The sequence below is a fragment of the Leopardus geoffroyi genome, chromosome C1 (assembly GCF_018350155.1).
Source record: "Leopardus geoffroyi isolate Oge1 chromosome C1, O.geoffroyi_Oge1_pat1.0, whole genome shotgun sequence".
NCBI lineage: Eukaryota > Metazoa > Chordata > Mammalia > Carnivora > Felidae > Leopardus > Leopardus geoffroyi.
In genome coordinates this window covers 203,076,991-203,087,878 of record NC_059328.1, presented here as the reverse complement: position 1 = coordinate 203,087,878, position 10,888 = coordinate 203,076,991, and the positions used below count along the sequence as shown (strand labels likewise).

Genomic DNA, 10,888 nt, shown 5'->3' with positions numbered 1-10,888 from the left:
TTGGCCATCAGGACCCACTAAGGACCTGGAGTCTATGGTTGCCTAGAAACGGCCCGTAGCCACCCTCCCCCATTCCCTCCCTTAACCTGCCGCCTCCGACTTCCCCGAGAGTATTTCCGGTTCCGTCTGTGGGCCGGAGAAGACATGGCGGCGTCTGCGTCGGCAGCTGCCGGGGAGGAAGACTGGTAACTTTGGGGGCATGGGCTTTGGCTGGCCGCCTGGATCCGGTCCGGGGGACTGGCAGTGGCCGCGGACGGTCCGTATGGCGGGCGCGTGGAGCGGAGCGAGGGATAAGGGATGGCAGAGACGCTGACATGTCTCAGAGAGCTTCTGCACTGGGGAGCGGGAGGGTGGAGGGGGGCTGATCTGATGGAGAGGAGACAGGATCTGCGCCGCCCAGGCCAGCTCGGGCTGCGCCTTGTCTGGCTCGATCCCCTCTTCTCCCCTGAAGTGGATTTGCCCAGGGTCCTGGAGGATGCCTGTTTATCAGCGCACCCCCCCCCCCCCACCCCGCCGCTTTTTACTTCCCAGAATGATGTCCTCCAGCTCACGTCCCTCTTTCCCCTTGGATCAGCCTAGTTCCGCCGAGGCTTTCCTCGACCTTCTCCCTCCCCGCCAGCACTAATGAGGACTATTGTCTGAATAAAGCTTTACACCTCACAAAATGCTCTCCTAGTCCTTCTCTCTCTCAAACGTTCTCAACAAGAGACCAAAACCTGGAAGGACTCTGGGATTTGGAAATAAGATAAATGTGGGTTCACTCCACATTTTATTAGCTGGGTGATGCTAACCAGGCCACCTAGCTTCTGTGAGTCAGTGTACTCAGATGTAAAAAAGTGGGTGTGGCATCTACCTCATAGAATAGTTGAGAGCATCACGATGGATTTGTAACCTATATAAAAGCCTTCTTTTCATTACTAACTGAGGTGTGGGCACTAGATGGGGCATCTAGTGGGACTAGATGAGGCCTGAAGAGGCAAATCGATTTGCTAAAAAGGTACATAGTTATGACTAGGAATCCAAGTTATCTGACTCCAAATCTTATGTTTTTAGGACTAGCACTCTTATAATCTCCTCCGCCCTTTTTTTGGCCACCACTTTACCACCATCCCATCCCATCCCTCACATCCAGGGCAAGTCACAGCTATGGTGGGGTGAAGTATTGAAGGGCCTCTTAATGGAGGTTACACGTCAGTGTTTCATTGGTTCAGGGAGCCCAGCCTGTGTTGGCCTTTATTGAGACCATCTAGGCTCATGGTTTTTCAACCCTCTTCAGGGGAACTTTAAGATTTGGAGGAGACACTTTGAGCCATGGAAAGGGTAGCAGCTGGCTTGTGATGCTCTGAGACTCCCACACTCATGTCAACCAAAGTACTCCACTGTTACCTATTTTATATTTTGAGGCCTCTAAGACTTAAAAAGAAAGTTTGAGAGCCAGTAATATATAGGTCATGCTAGGGCAGACCTGCTCTTGATGAAGAGGGAACAATAACTGTAGAAAGGAAACCAAGAATGCATTTTTACATGCATTGCCTGGGTAGAGCTACGGACTCAACCCAGCCACTCATCTTCAATGGCATTACAACTGCTGTTTCTAGGATTAAATATGTATGTCCTCTCATTTACATTTGACCACCAGATCCTGACCTAAACAGGTTGATCTAGATCAGCCAAACAACAAGGGTCATGAATACATTGAATATTAACTACATCCTTCCTTCTTTCCTTTTAAGGGAGAAAGTTATATACCAATAGGGGAAAAGAGGACATAGACTAGCTACTGTGGCCAAGATATTATTAGGTACTTTTCATAAATAACCTTTTATTCTCTAACCCTAGAGAGTAGGTGGTATTATATATGGTAGGTTGACTCAAGCTTACAGAGATAATTACTCAGATCATGTAACTGGTAAGTGACTGGTACCTGTTACTCCAAAGTTGGTGGCTCTTTTGTATCATGGCCTTTATCTCTTTTTCTTGGTATCTCTTTTTGAATAGGCTTAGGGTGACTGATACTGGCAGTATGTGTAGACACTGGGACCCATGTGAACAGTGGTGTAGGGAAATCCAGGAGCGGTGTTGGTAATCAATGGACGTGATATTTCTGGGTCAGATAGATGGCCAATCAATAGTGCGATGGAACTTAAAAAGGAGGTCAGGGAACCTGGCTCTGGTTCTAGTTCTGCCTCTGTTAAACTTTGATATTTGAGCTAGTTATTTCACCTTCCTGGGAATCCATTTCCTCAACTGTTGACAGAATAACTTCCATGCTTCCTTCCTGGCCACTTGACAGCTTAAAACATATTTCCCCCATTTTTATGGAGGTTAGCAAGAGAATGCACTCAGGTAGAGTGCCAGTTTTCTACAAAGCCAGCCTTCATTGGCTTTAGCAGGCTTTAACAGGGAGAGCTGTAATGGTGAGTCAATCTCCCCCTGTCTCTCTAGGGTACTTCCCTCTGAAGTCGAGGTGTTAGAGTCTATCTATCTGGATGAACTACAGGTGGTTAAAGGAAATGGAAGGTACGTATTCAACTAGAGGTGGGCAGGAGTCCCCTTAGTAATGAGAGGATTCCGTGGAGAATCCGTGAGCCTTGATCCAGAGAAAATGTTGCTCTCCTGGAGACAAAGACTATTCCTTTAATCTCCAAAAGAAAGAGCCCAGTGCTCACTTCCTCCACCCACTTTACTGTCTCACCTCCATTTTCCCCAGTCCTCAAACTCCTGCCTAGTCACATCCCAGGTCCCCACTTTATCCATTTGCAGATCTTCACCATGGGAAATCTACATTACCCTGCACCCTGCCACGGCAGAAGATCAGGATTCACAGTATGTCTGCTTCACTCTGGTACTTCAGGTCCCAGCACAGGTGAGGCCCCTACTTTATGGTAGCAAAGAGAGGAAGGGGAGAGGCCCTGAGGTAGAGTGCTTTAGCAGTAACTTGTTATTCTCTCCCACTAGTACCCCAATGAGGTGCCACAGATCTCTATCCGTAACCCCCGAGGACTCTCAGATGAACAGATCCACAAGTAAGTTGGACAGTTCAGAGGAGGAAAAAGGAGATACAGCTCAGTCTGGTGAGGGGAGGGGGCAGGCCTAATGTTTGCTTTGCCCTTTTTAGGATTTCGCAGGCACTGAGCCATGTGGCCAATGCTGGGCTGGGTACTGCCATGCTCTATGAACTCATCGAGGTAAGCGGTGTCCTGGCTTGGGAAACTGCTAGAGCAGTTTCTCTCAAGGGAGGTAATGGGCCTAGAATCTTAAATATGTCTGGAGTCATTAATTTAGTCCTTGTTTAGGTAAGGCCTAAATCCAGAAAAATAAGGTTTTCTTCGTTTCTGAGAATACCCCCCCCCCCCAAAAAAAAGACAGTTCTGTAGCTTCTCCAAGTTGCCTATGGCAGTATCTTGAAAATTACTTTTTCTCTTTAACTTGGATTTTTTTATTCCATTTCAGTGCATTCTCTTGGCATTGGTGGCTGAAAGTAGCAAGAGATAGGGGCCTTGCTTAGAGGATCTAGCCACAAATGAACATTTGAAGGCTCACCTGCCCTTGGAACTGACTGAGAAAATCATGGTTCAGAGTTTCTACCCCGATGAAATTAACAACACACAGGGAACACATAGAGCTACACGTTCACATACACAGATAATTTCTGTTGCTTGAGATTAAAAACACACAATAAGTACAGTTTTGTTTTCCTTAACTTCGAGTTTTGAGAAAAAATGTTTAGAAGAGAATGAAGGTGGGCGGCCCAGAGTCAGAGAGTGGGCTTAGACCATTGTAGCACTCCTGAGCCCGGCCTCCACAATGCCACTTTGAACTTTGCAGAATTCCAGAGTATTAGCTATTCAGACAGCAGTGCAGATGTGTTAGTTCATTGCCTAACTTGATGCCTGAGTTCTCTGTTTGGGTTGTCCATGCTTTGACTTTCTTTCTGAAGGCTGACTCCAGAACAGACTTTTGGGTGGGAGTGATACTCAGAGGGGTTTAACCTAGGAACACCTCCCAGAAGATACGTTTTAATTGAACATTTTGTTCTCTGAAGGTGTATTACTTTCATCCCCGAGACATATTAAAAGTGATTTAATGAGTGGAAAAATAATGAAATCGGATTTTGCAGCTGGGTAGATTCTGGGGGATGGGCGGGGCCACGGAGGATTGATTCCTCCCTTGGTGAATCCTACCTTCCTCACTAAGACAGAAACTCATGAGCACAAAGTAACATTGACTTGATAGGAGACAGTCCCTCCAGTCACTCCTGGGAATAATAGACAGGCTTTGTTCACAGTTCTTGCTCCTGCCTCCCTGTTTGAATAGTGTCTTCTCTCCTTTCAGAAAGGGAAGGAAATTCTCACAGATAACAACATCCCCCATGGCCAGTGTGTCATCTGCCTGTACGGTTTCCAGGTGGGTTTCTCTCTTGGGACCTGGGGTCTGCTTGGGACGGGCAGTGGAGGGCTCATGAGAGCTCTGATGTCATGCTGGATGTCTGTCCTGCCTTCAGGAGAAGGAGGCCTTTACCAAAACCCCCTGTTACCACTACTTCCACTGCCACTGCCTTGCTCGGTATATCCAGCACATGGAGCATGAGCTCCAGGCGCAAGGACAGGAGCAGGAACGACAGCATGCCGCAACCAAGCAGGTCAGCTCCCCAGCCTCTGCTCCCACCTGACCCCCCGCGTCAACACCCTTTCTGTCTCTCCACTCCAGGGGCTCTTCACCTTCTTAGGGTCACAGATACCTTTGAGGTTAATGAAAGCTCACCTCTGTCCAGAAAAAAAGGGCATTCTTTTAAACATATCTATGTACTGCTGTAGTTTCAGAGAGTTCCCACATCTCCATCTAGGGAGACGACGCCTGTCCTATCCTTCACTACTGAACGGTGTACCTCTGCCCTTCGTCCCAGCCCCGTGTGGATTAGGCTGGCTGACTGGGTTAGGCAGCTGGCGAGCACCACGGGCTGTGAAGCAGGGCTCTGATTGCTCCTCTGTTTTTAGAAGGCAGTCGGTGTGCAGTGTCCGGTGTGCAGAGAGCCCCTCGTGTATGATCTTGCCTCACTGAAAGCAGCCCCCGAACCTCAACAGCCCATGGTAAGGGAACCCCCTTCTCATCTGAGCCAGAAATAATGGCATTCTCCAAGGAGGGAGGGATGGCATCTTGTCCGCTTCAAATGGGATCTTGGGAATTGGGCTTGACCAGCCTGGGACCTCTCTGCAGAGCCGTAGCCCCCACTAGGCTAAGACTCTGGGAGCCCCATCTGAGCGACAAGCCCAAGAACCTTGTACAGGGGGTGCCTGTGGCTCAGCCAGTTGAGCACCTGGCTCCTGATTTCAGCTCAGGTCATGGTCCCAGGGTCATGGGATTGAGCCCTTAATCAGGGCACTGCATTGAGTGTGGAGCCTGCTTGGGATCCTCTCTGCCTCTGTCCCTCTCGCTCGCAACCTCTCTCTCTCTCTCAAAGAGAAAAAAGGAACCTTGTGCAGATTTCCTGAGGCAATCCTGAAAGAACAGGGGTTCAAGTCTGCCTTCTACTGTTTATTTTTTCCTCCTTGTCATTCTGCTCGCTTCCCTCTAGGAGCTGTACCAGCCTAACGCAGAGAGCTTGCGCCAGCAAGAAGAGCGCAAGCGGCTCTACCAAAGGCAGCAGGAGCGGGGGGGTATCATCGACCTTGAGGCTGAGCGTAATCGGTACTTCATCAGCCTCCAGCAGGTGAGGAAAGGCTTTCTCATTCCTCACTTAATGCCACCTACCTTCCCACCAGCACGCGTCTGCCACAGTGGCCCTGAGGGTGAGCTCTCTTCTACCCTTGAGGCTGATGGTGGTCAGCTCCAGTAGTGAGCAAGGGGCCTGCAGTTCCCTGCTTTGGGGAACTGCGTCTCCCTCACTGTATCTGCTCACTTCTTTCTAGCCTCCTGCCCCTTTGGAACCAGAGTCAGCTGTAGATGCCTCCAGAGGATCCCACCCACCCAGTGCCCTTGACACAGAACTGTCCACCTCATCAACTGCCCAACCCGACCTATCAGATCCTCTGCCTGTGGCCTCCCAGCACACGTGTGAGAAGATTCCAGGGGCTGGGCCAAATCAGCAAAGGTTGGGCGAGACCCCGAAAACTATGCTAGATCCTCCCCGGGCCGGTCGAGGCCCCTGGAGACAGCCTGAACGGAGGCACCTAAAGGGAGGGGAGTGCAATGCCCACAAAGGTACCAATGACACCCAGGAACTGCCACCTCCCGAGGGGCCCCTCAAGGAGCCCATGGACCTAAAGCCAGAACCCTGTAGCCAAGGGGTTGAAGGTCCTCCCCAAGAGAAGGGGCCTGGCACTTGGCAGGGTCCCCCACCCCGCAGGACTCGGGACTGTGCTCGCTGGGAGCGCTCCAAGGGTCGGACTCCGGGCTCTTCCTACCCCCGCCTGCCTCGGGGTCGGGGAGCCTATCGTCCTGGTACTCGAAGGGAGCCCCTGAGCCTGGAGTCTGAGGATGGTTCCTAGCAGTACTGTGGGGGGGGACAGGGATTTGGGGCGGCAGGGGGCAATAAAGAGATCTGGCCTTGTTTGGCTTCTTTGTTTAGTAGCGCCTAGCTTGTGCAGTATGGCTTTTTCTGACTTCCTGGCAAGACTGGAGTGTGACAGAATAGCCCTAACTTTGCTCTAAAGTCTGTTTTCCCAAGAGATCAGGGTCTGAGTAAAGACAGGTCTGACGTCTCCGCTAGTGTGAGTTTCAGGAAAACTAGTAGAGGCCAGCCAGCATTTAAGCAGAATATATGGGAACATAACATATATATACTATGTACACACACACACACACATTTTTATGCATATGCATTCTTTTTAATTGAATGCTTTTTAAATGGAAGACTCTACTTCCCTGATTGCCATAGTATCTTTTCTTTCTGCTTTGCCCTAGCTTATGCCCCAACACTTGTGTATGCTGGATGCCTGAAGGTCCTTGCTTTTTATTCAAGTACCAATACAGGGAGGTAGGAAGGGGGTCAGAGACCAGAGCGGTGTGGCAGGTGTTTATTGAGCTAGAGAAGAGCTGAGCATGGCCAGCCTGTCACGTCCTCAGAGACTCGGCATTATGAACTGCCCCTGCAGGGTCATTTTTATACAGCATGAAGTAGCCCTGGACCTGGGCAGGACTGATCTGAGTTGTAACTTGAAGGACGCGTTCTGCAAAAGCCTCGGCCAGGGAAGGTGCTTGCCCTGGATAGAACCTCTGGAACATCTGAGTCAGCTGCCAGTGTGAGCAGTAGCCCACGTACTCCTTCATGTCTACTCGTCCAGGGCGGATCAGTGCAGGGTCCAGCCTAAGAGCAGCAAAAGCAGGATCACAGGCACAAGTACCACTGCTACCCCCTAAAATGATGGTTTCTCTGAACCTCCTGATCTCCCAAAGCACCGAGGGGGCAGGGAGTCCTGCCTCACAGTCTCAGATTGCCTCATCCCTTCTTACCTGTCAACATGGTTGGTGGTCATGAACACAATGCGTGCCTCAGTGGAAGCCACACCATCCAAGGCATTGAGCAGTCCACTGAAGGTGAGACGACCTAGACCTTGGTACTTGACTGGGTCTAGAGGAAGGCAGAGATAAAGAGGCGTGGACGGTCATAACCCTACTTAAACCTTCTACACCCCACCATGTTCTCCTGCTTATCAGTGACTCTTGTGAACTCTCGTTGCCAACTCAGGCATCCTCCATCAGCCTTCTGGATTTCCACTTTCTTCCACTGCTCCTCACTCCTGTACCTCATTTACCGTCACGTAGAAATGCTCCCCATTTCCTCAGCTCCCCTCACTTACTCTCTGCAGCTAGGTCCCGGCTAAGAAAGGCTGCATCCACATCTTCCAGGAGCACCAGGCTCTGCTGCGGGGCCACGCTCAGCAGGTGGTTGAGCCGGTCATCGGAAAGGCTGGAGTCTGTGAGACTCAGCAGGCAGATGCTGTGCTCCAGTTCCCCAGCCAGGGCTGTGCTATGGAGGACAGGATGACAGCAGGCAGGCAACCCGGAATCAGTCCTTGGGCCCAAATACTTGTCCTCCCCATAACGGGTGGGGTCTCAGAGACCTAACCCTTCTATCACCCCATCTTAAGGCATCTCATGTCCCATGTGTATCATGTTCACATTTAATTCCCTTTCCAACCCCACAGCCCAGTTTTTCTCCAGTTTAAGGATTAAGAGAAAATGTGATCCTACTCACATAAAACTGCTTTTTCCACAACCAGGGGGCCCATAAAGCAGGTAGCCACGTCTGTAGGGAATGCCTAGGAATACAGCCAAGATGATCAGGACCTAAAATGAATTCAAGTACTCTACTTCAAATGTCCACATTCATTACCAACCCTGCCCCCTAGTGGCCTGATGACCTCAGTACTGGAAGAAATTAACCCTAGGGGCCAACTTTCATCTCTGGGAATTAAGCTAGAGCTTCATATTCATCCCATATGACCACAGAGACCAGCCTGTTTTCCCTTACTATAGCACCACATCAAAAACAGCCTGGCCAAGACCCCAGCGGCTTCTCACCTCTGTCAGTGTACCACTTGGGGTTATCGATGAATTCCCGGATGTCTCGGACAATTCGGTTAGCCAGACCCTGTTCTAGAACCACAGAACTCAGTGGCCGCCGTCGGCGTGGATAGCCAAAAGGGCGCCATTCAGAGCCCATGGCTGTGTACATCACCGTCTTCCCTTCCTCCTGCTGCAAGGCTAGCTCTCGAGCTAAGAGGGGGAAATAAGACAAAGCCAGTAATTCGTCTTTGCCATGCTATTAGGCAGACCTGTGCCAAAACAGCTTCCCTCTGGTCTCATGGGCTAAGATCCTCCTCTCCAAGCTTCTCTTCCTCTGACGTCACATGCCCCATTCTTGCAACTTGCCCCCCCCCCCTGCCCCCCTCGCCATAAAGGCAGCCCGTGCTATCCCACACCTTCCTCCAGGATGTTGAAGAAAACCTTTCGGTCAGTGCCCAGAGCTGTGAAGGTGACAGATTCCCAAGGAGTCCCTGTCTGCAGGTCTATCATCTGCATCTCTCGGCTTCGTTCCACTCGGATCCATTTCCCTTGGTACCTGAATAAAAATGGTCACAATGAGGTGAATGAATGGGGGGTCAAATCCGGCTCCCCTCATTCTCCTTTCTACTCTTAGAGCCCTCCCTGGCTCCCAACCTTACCAGATAAAGTGGTTTCCAGGGCTGGGGACAAATTCAAACTTAGTGGAGATGCGCCCACTCTCATGCTGAAGGTATGAAGTCTCAACACTGAGATGCTGAGTACGGGTACTGTGGCGGGTGAGCCAGCTAAGCAACCAGGCATAGCTTCGGTCTCGAGCAGGGACTTCCAGTGTGATCATGTAATGGCGCCGGAATGCCACCAAGCCCAGCTGGGCACCCTTCCGGGCCAGGGCCAGGGCCGTGCCCACACCCACAAGCCCAAATCCAGCCCCAAAGTAGGGATTGTCCTTCAGGGCCAGAATAAAGTCTGAAAGGGGCATCTTGAGAGGGAAACACTGAACCTTACAGGCTCTGACGCATTTTCAAACCTGGGGGTGGAGAGCAGTGGAGATGGGACAAAGCAGATTAGTTTAGAAAGGACTCTGCAATTCCTCGTCACCCTCATCCCTTCTTCCCACAGAGGCCAGGTGCAGGAAGGACAGGTCAGTTCTACTGTGTGTTTCCATATCCTCCCTTTGTGGGATGGAGGTCCTGCTGGAATGCAAGGGCTGAGACTTCAGGCCCCTCTTCCCATTTTGCCCTTCATTATCCTGTTCATAGTTCAATTTCCTGCCAGAGGACGAGGTCTAAAGAGTCCTTAAACATGAGAGAACAATGTAACCATCTTCTCATCAGGATAATGGGCAGAATTTTTGTGGTCCCTGGGACTAGCTGAGATAGAAAGGGGCCCACTGCCCAGAGTTAACAGAGGATGAAGCTACTCTCTTCCACTGACCTGTCAGTAACCCCATGCCTTACCACCATGAGTAATACCCTTCAAATATCCTCTCCTTTACATGCTCAATTCCTAATGCCCTGTTTAGTTAGCCCTTTATTACCTCACGACTAAACTGTCTCTTTAAAATTAATTTTAGTTCTTAAAACGTCATCTTAATGGGCCTCCACCTCTGGCTTTGGCGTACCAAATTGCTACACAGGGATCCAGATCTTTCTTCATACAGTCGGCTTCAATCCAATGGCTTGTTCTGAACAGATCCCTGAATTAGGTAAAAACTCCTCTGCCTGGTACTCAAAACCCTTCACAACACAGGGCCTACCTATCTTTCATTGCTTAGCGCCTAATAATCTCTGTTGTATAATTCTGCTCAGGCAGGTCTTCTCTACTCGGAATCCCCATTCTAATTGACTCTTCCTTCTCCCCCAATTTAACACCTGTCCATTTGCTGCTTCCTCCACGGACATTTTCCCCGAATTCTCCCCCAATAAAACGTGACCCAGTCTAATTTTAGATTGTAAGATCCCGAGGGATTGGAAGTCACATCGTTTCTAGCACACCTTCCCGACCCCTGCCACTTTGCTGTGCGCGAGGCACGCGGGACGGTGAATTGACAGCCGAGACCACGGCTGAGGCTCAGAGTAGAATCCAGAATGCCAAAATACTTATGCGTGGAAATCCACAGACAAAGCCCTTCCCCCTCCCGTCCCTTGTCTGACGCCCAGAAGCCCCTTCCCGAACCCTTTCCACACCCCAGCTCGCGCCTCCAGCAGCGTGGCTCGGAATAACCCCTCACTCCGCCCCCTTACCGCCATGACTCTCTGGCCCTCCCTCTCGATGGTTTCAGCCCCCAGCACTCCAGGGACGCGCCGCTCGGCCCCGCCCCGGCGTTCCTTCACCTACTTCCCGCCACACCCACCTAGCGGGCCGTGCCACTCTGCCCCAC

General features: G+C 50.7%; 2 protein-coding genes across 6 annotated transcripts; one reads left to right on the top strand and one right to left on the bottom strand.

Moving 5' to 3' along the window:
* Positions 1 to 17: 17 nt before the first annotated feature.
* Positions 18 to 6,550, top strand: RNF25 (ring finger protein 25). 2 transcript variants are annotated; one of them, XM_045481271.1, is made up of 10 exons: positions 18 to 185; positions 2,446 to 2,520; positions 2,764 to 2,866; positions 2,959 to 3,026; positions 3,119 to 3,188; positions 4,336 to 4,407; positions 4,505 to 4,642; positions 5,001 to 5,090; positions 5,576 to 5,710; positions 5,910 to 6,550. In XM_045481271.1, exons 1-10 carry the CDS (start codon positions 145 to 147, stop codon positions 6,486 to 6,488), a joined length of 1,371 nt encoding a protein of 456 aa, XP_045337227.1. In that variant the 5' UTR covers positions 18 to 144; the 3' UTR covers positions 6,489 to 6,550. The 2 variants fall into 2 exon arrangements, with proteins under 2 accessions (XP_045337227.1, XP_045337226.1); XM_045481270.1 differs by having other exon boundaries at positions 4,998 to 5,090.
* A 450-nt stretch (positions 6,551 to 7,000) lies between these two features.
* Positions 7,001 to 10,851, bottom strand: LOC123599474 (mitochondrial chaperone BCS1). 4 transcript variants are annotated; one of them, XM_045481272.1, is made up of 8 exons: positions 10,752 to 10,851; positions 9,168 to 9,535; positions 8,925 to 9,064; positions 8,524 to 8,718; positions 8,198 to 8,261; positions 7,800 to 7,969; positions 7,453 to 7,570; positions 7,001 to 7,306 (listed from the first exon to the last, which is right to left on the bottom strand). In XM_045481272.1, exons 2-8 carry the CDS (start codon positions 9,485 to 9,487, stop codon positions 7,054 to 7,056), a joined length of 1,260 nt encoding a protein of 419 aa, XP_045337228.1. In that variant the 5' UTR covers positions 9,488 to 9,535; positions 10,752 to 10,851; the 3' UTR covers positions 7,001 to 7,053. The 4 variants fall into 4 exon arrangements, with proteins under 4 accessions (XP_045337228.1, XP_045337229.1, XP_045337230.1 ...); XM_045481273.1 differs by having other exon boundaries at positions 10,695 to 10,769; XM_045481274.1 differs by lacking the exon at positions 10,752 to 10,851 and adding an exon at positions 10,130 to 10,625.
* Between the last annotated feature and the right edge of the window lie 37 nt (positions 10,852 to 10,888).

Coding starts and splice junctions, on each gene's coding strand:
- RNF25 (XM_045481270.1), top strand. CDS start 145: ATGGCGGCGTCTGCGTCGGCAGCTGCCGGGGAGGAAGACTG. Junction 3,189..4,335: donor TGCTCTATGAACTCATCGAG/GTAAGCGGTGTC, acceptor CTCTCCTTTCAG/AAAGGGAAGGAAATTCTCAC. Junction 5,711..5,909: donor ACTTCATCAGCCTCCAGCAG/GTGAGGAAAGGC, acceptor ACTTCTTTCTAG/CCTCCTGCCCCTTTGGAACC.
- LOC123599474 (XM_045481272.1), bottom strand. CDS start 9,487: ATGCCCCTTTCAGACTTTATTCTGGCCCTGAAGGACAATCCCTACTTT. Junction 7,970..8,197: donor TGTGGAAAAAGCAGTTTTAT/GTGAGTAGGATC, acceptor TGTCCTCCATAG/CACAGCCCTGGCTGGGGAAC. Junction 7,307..7,452: donor ACCACCAACCATGTTGACAG/GTAAGAAGGGAT, acceptor TGCTGCTCTTAG/GCTGGACCCTGCACTGATCC.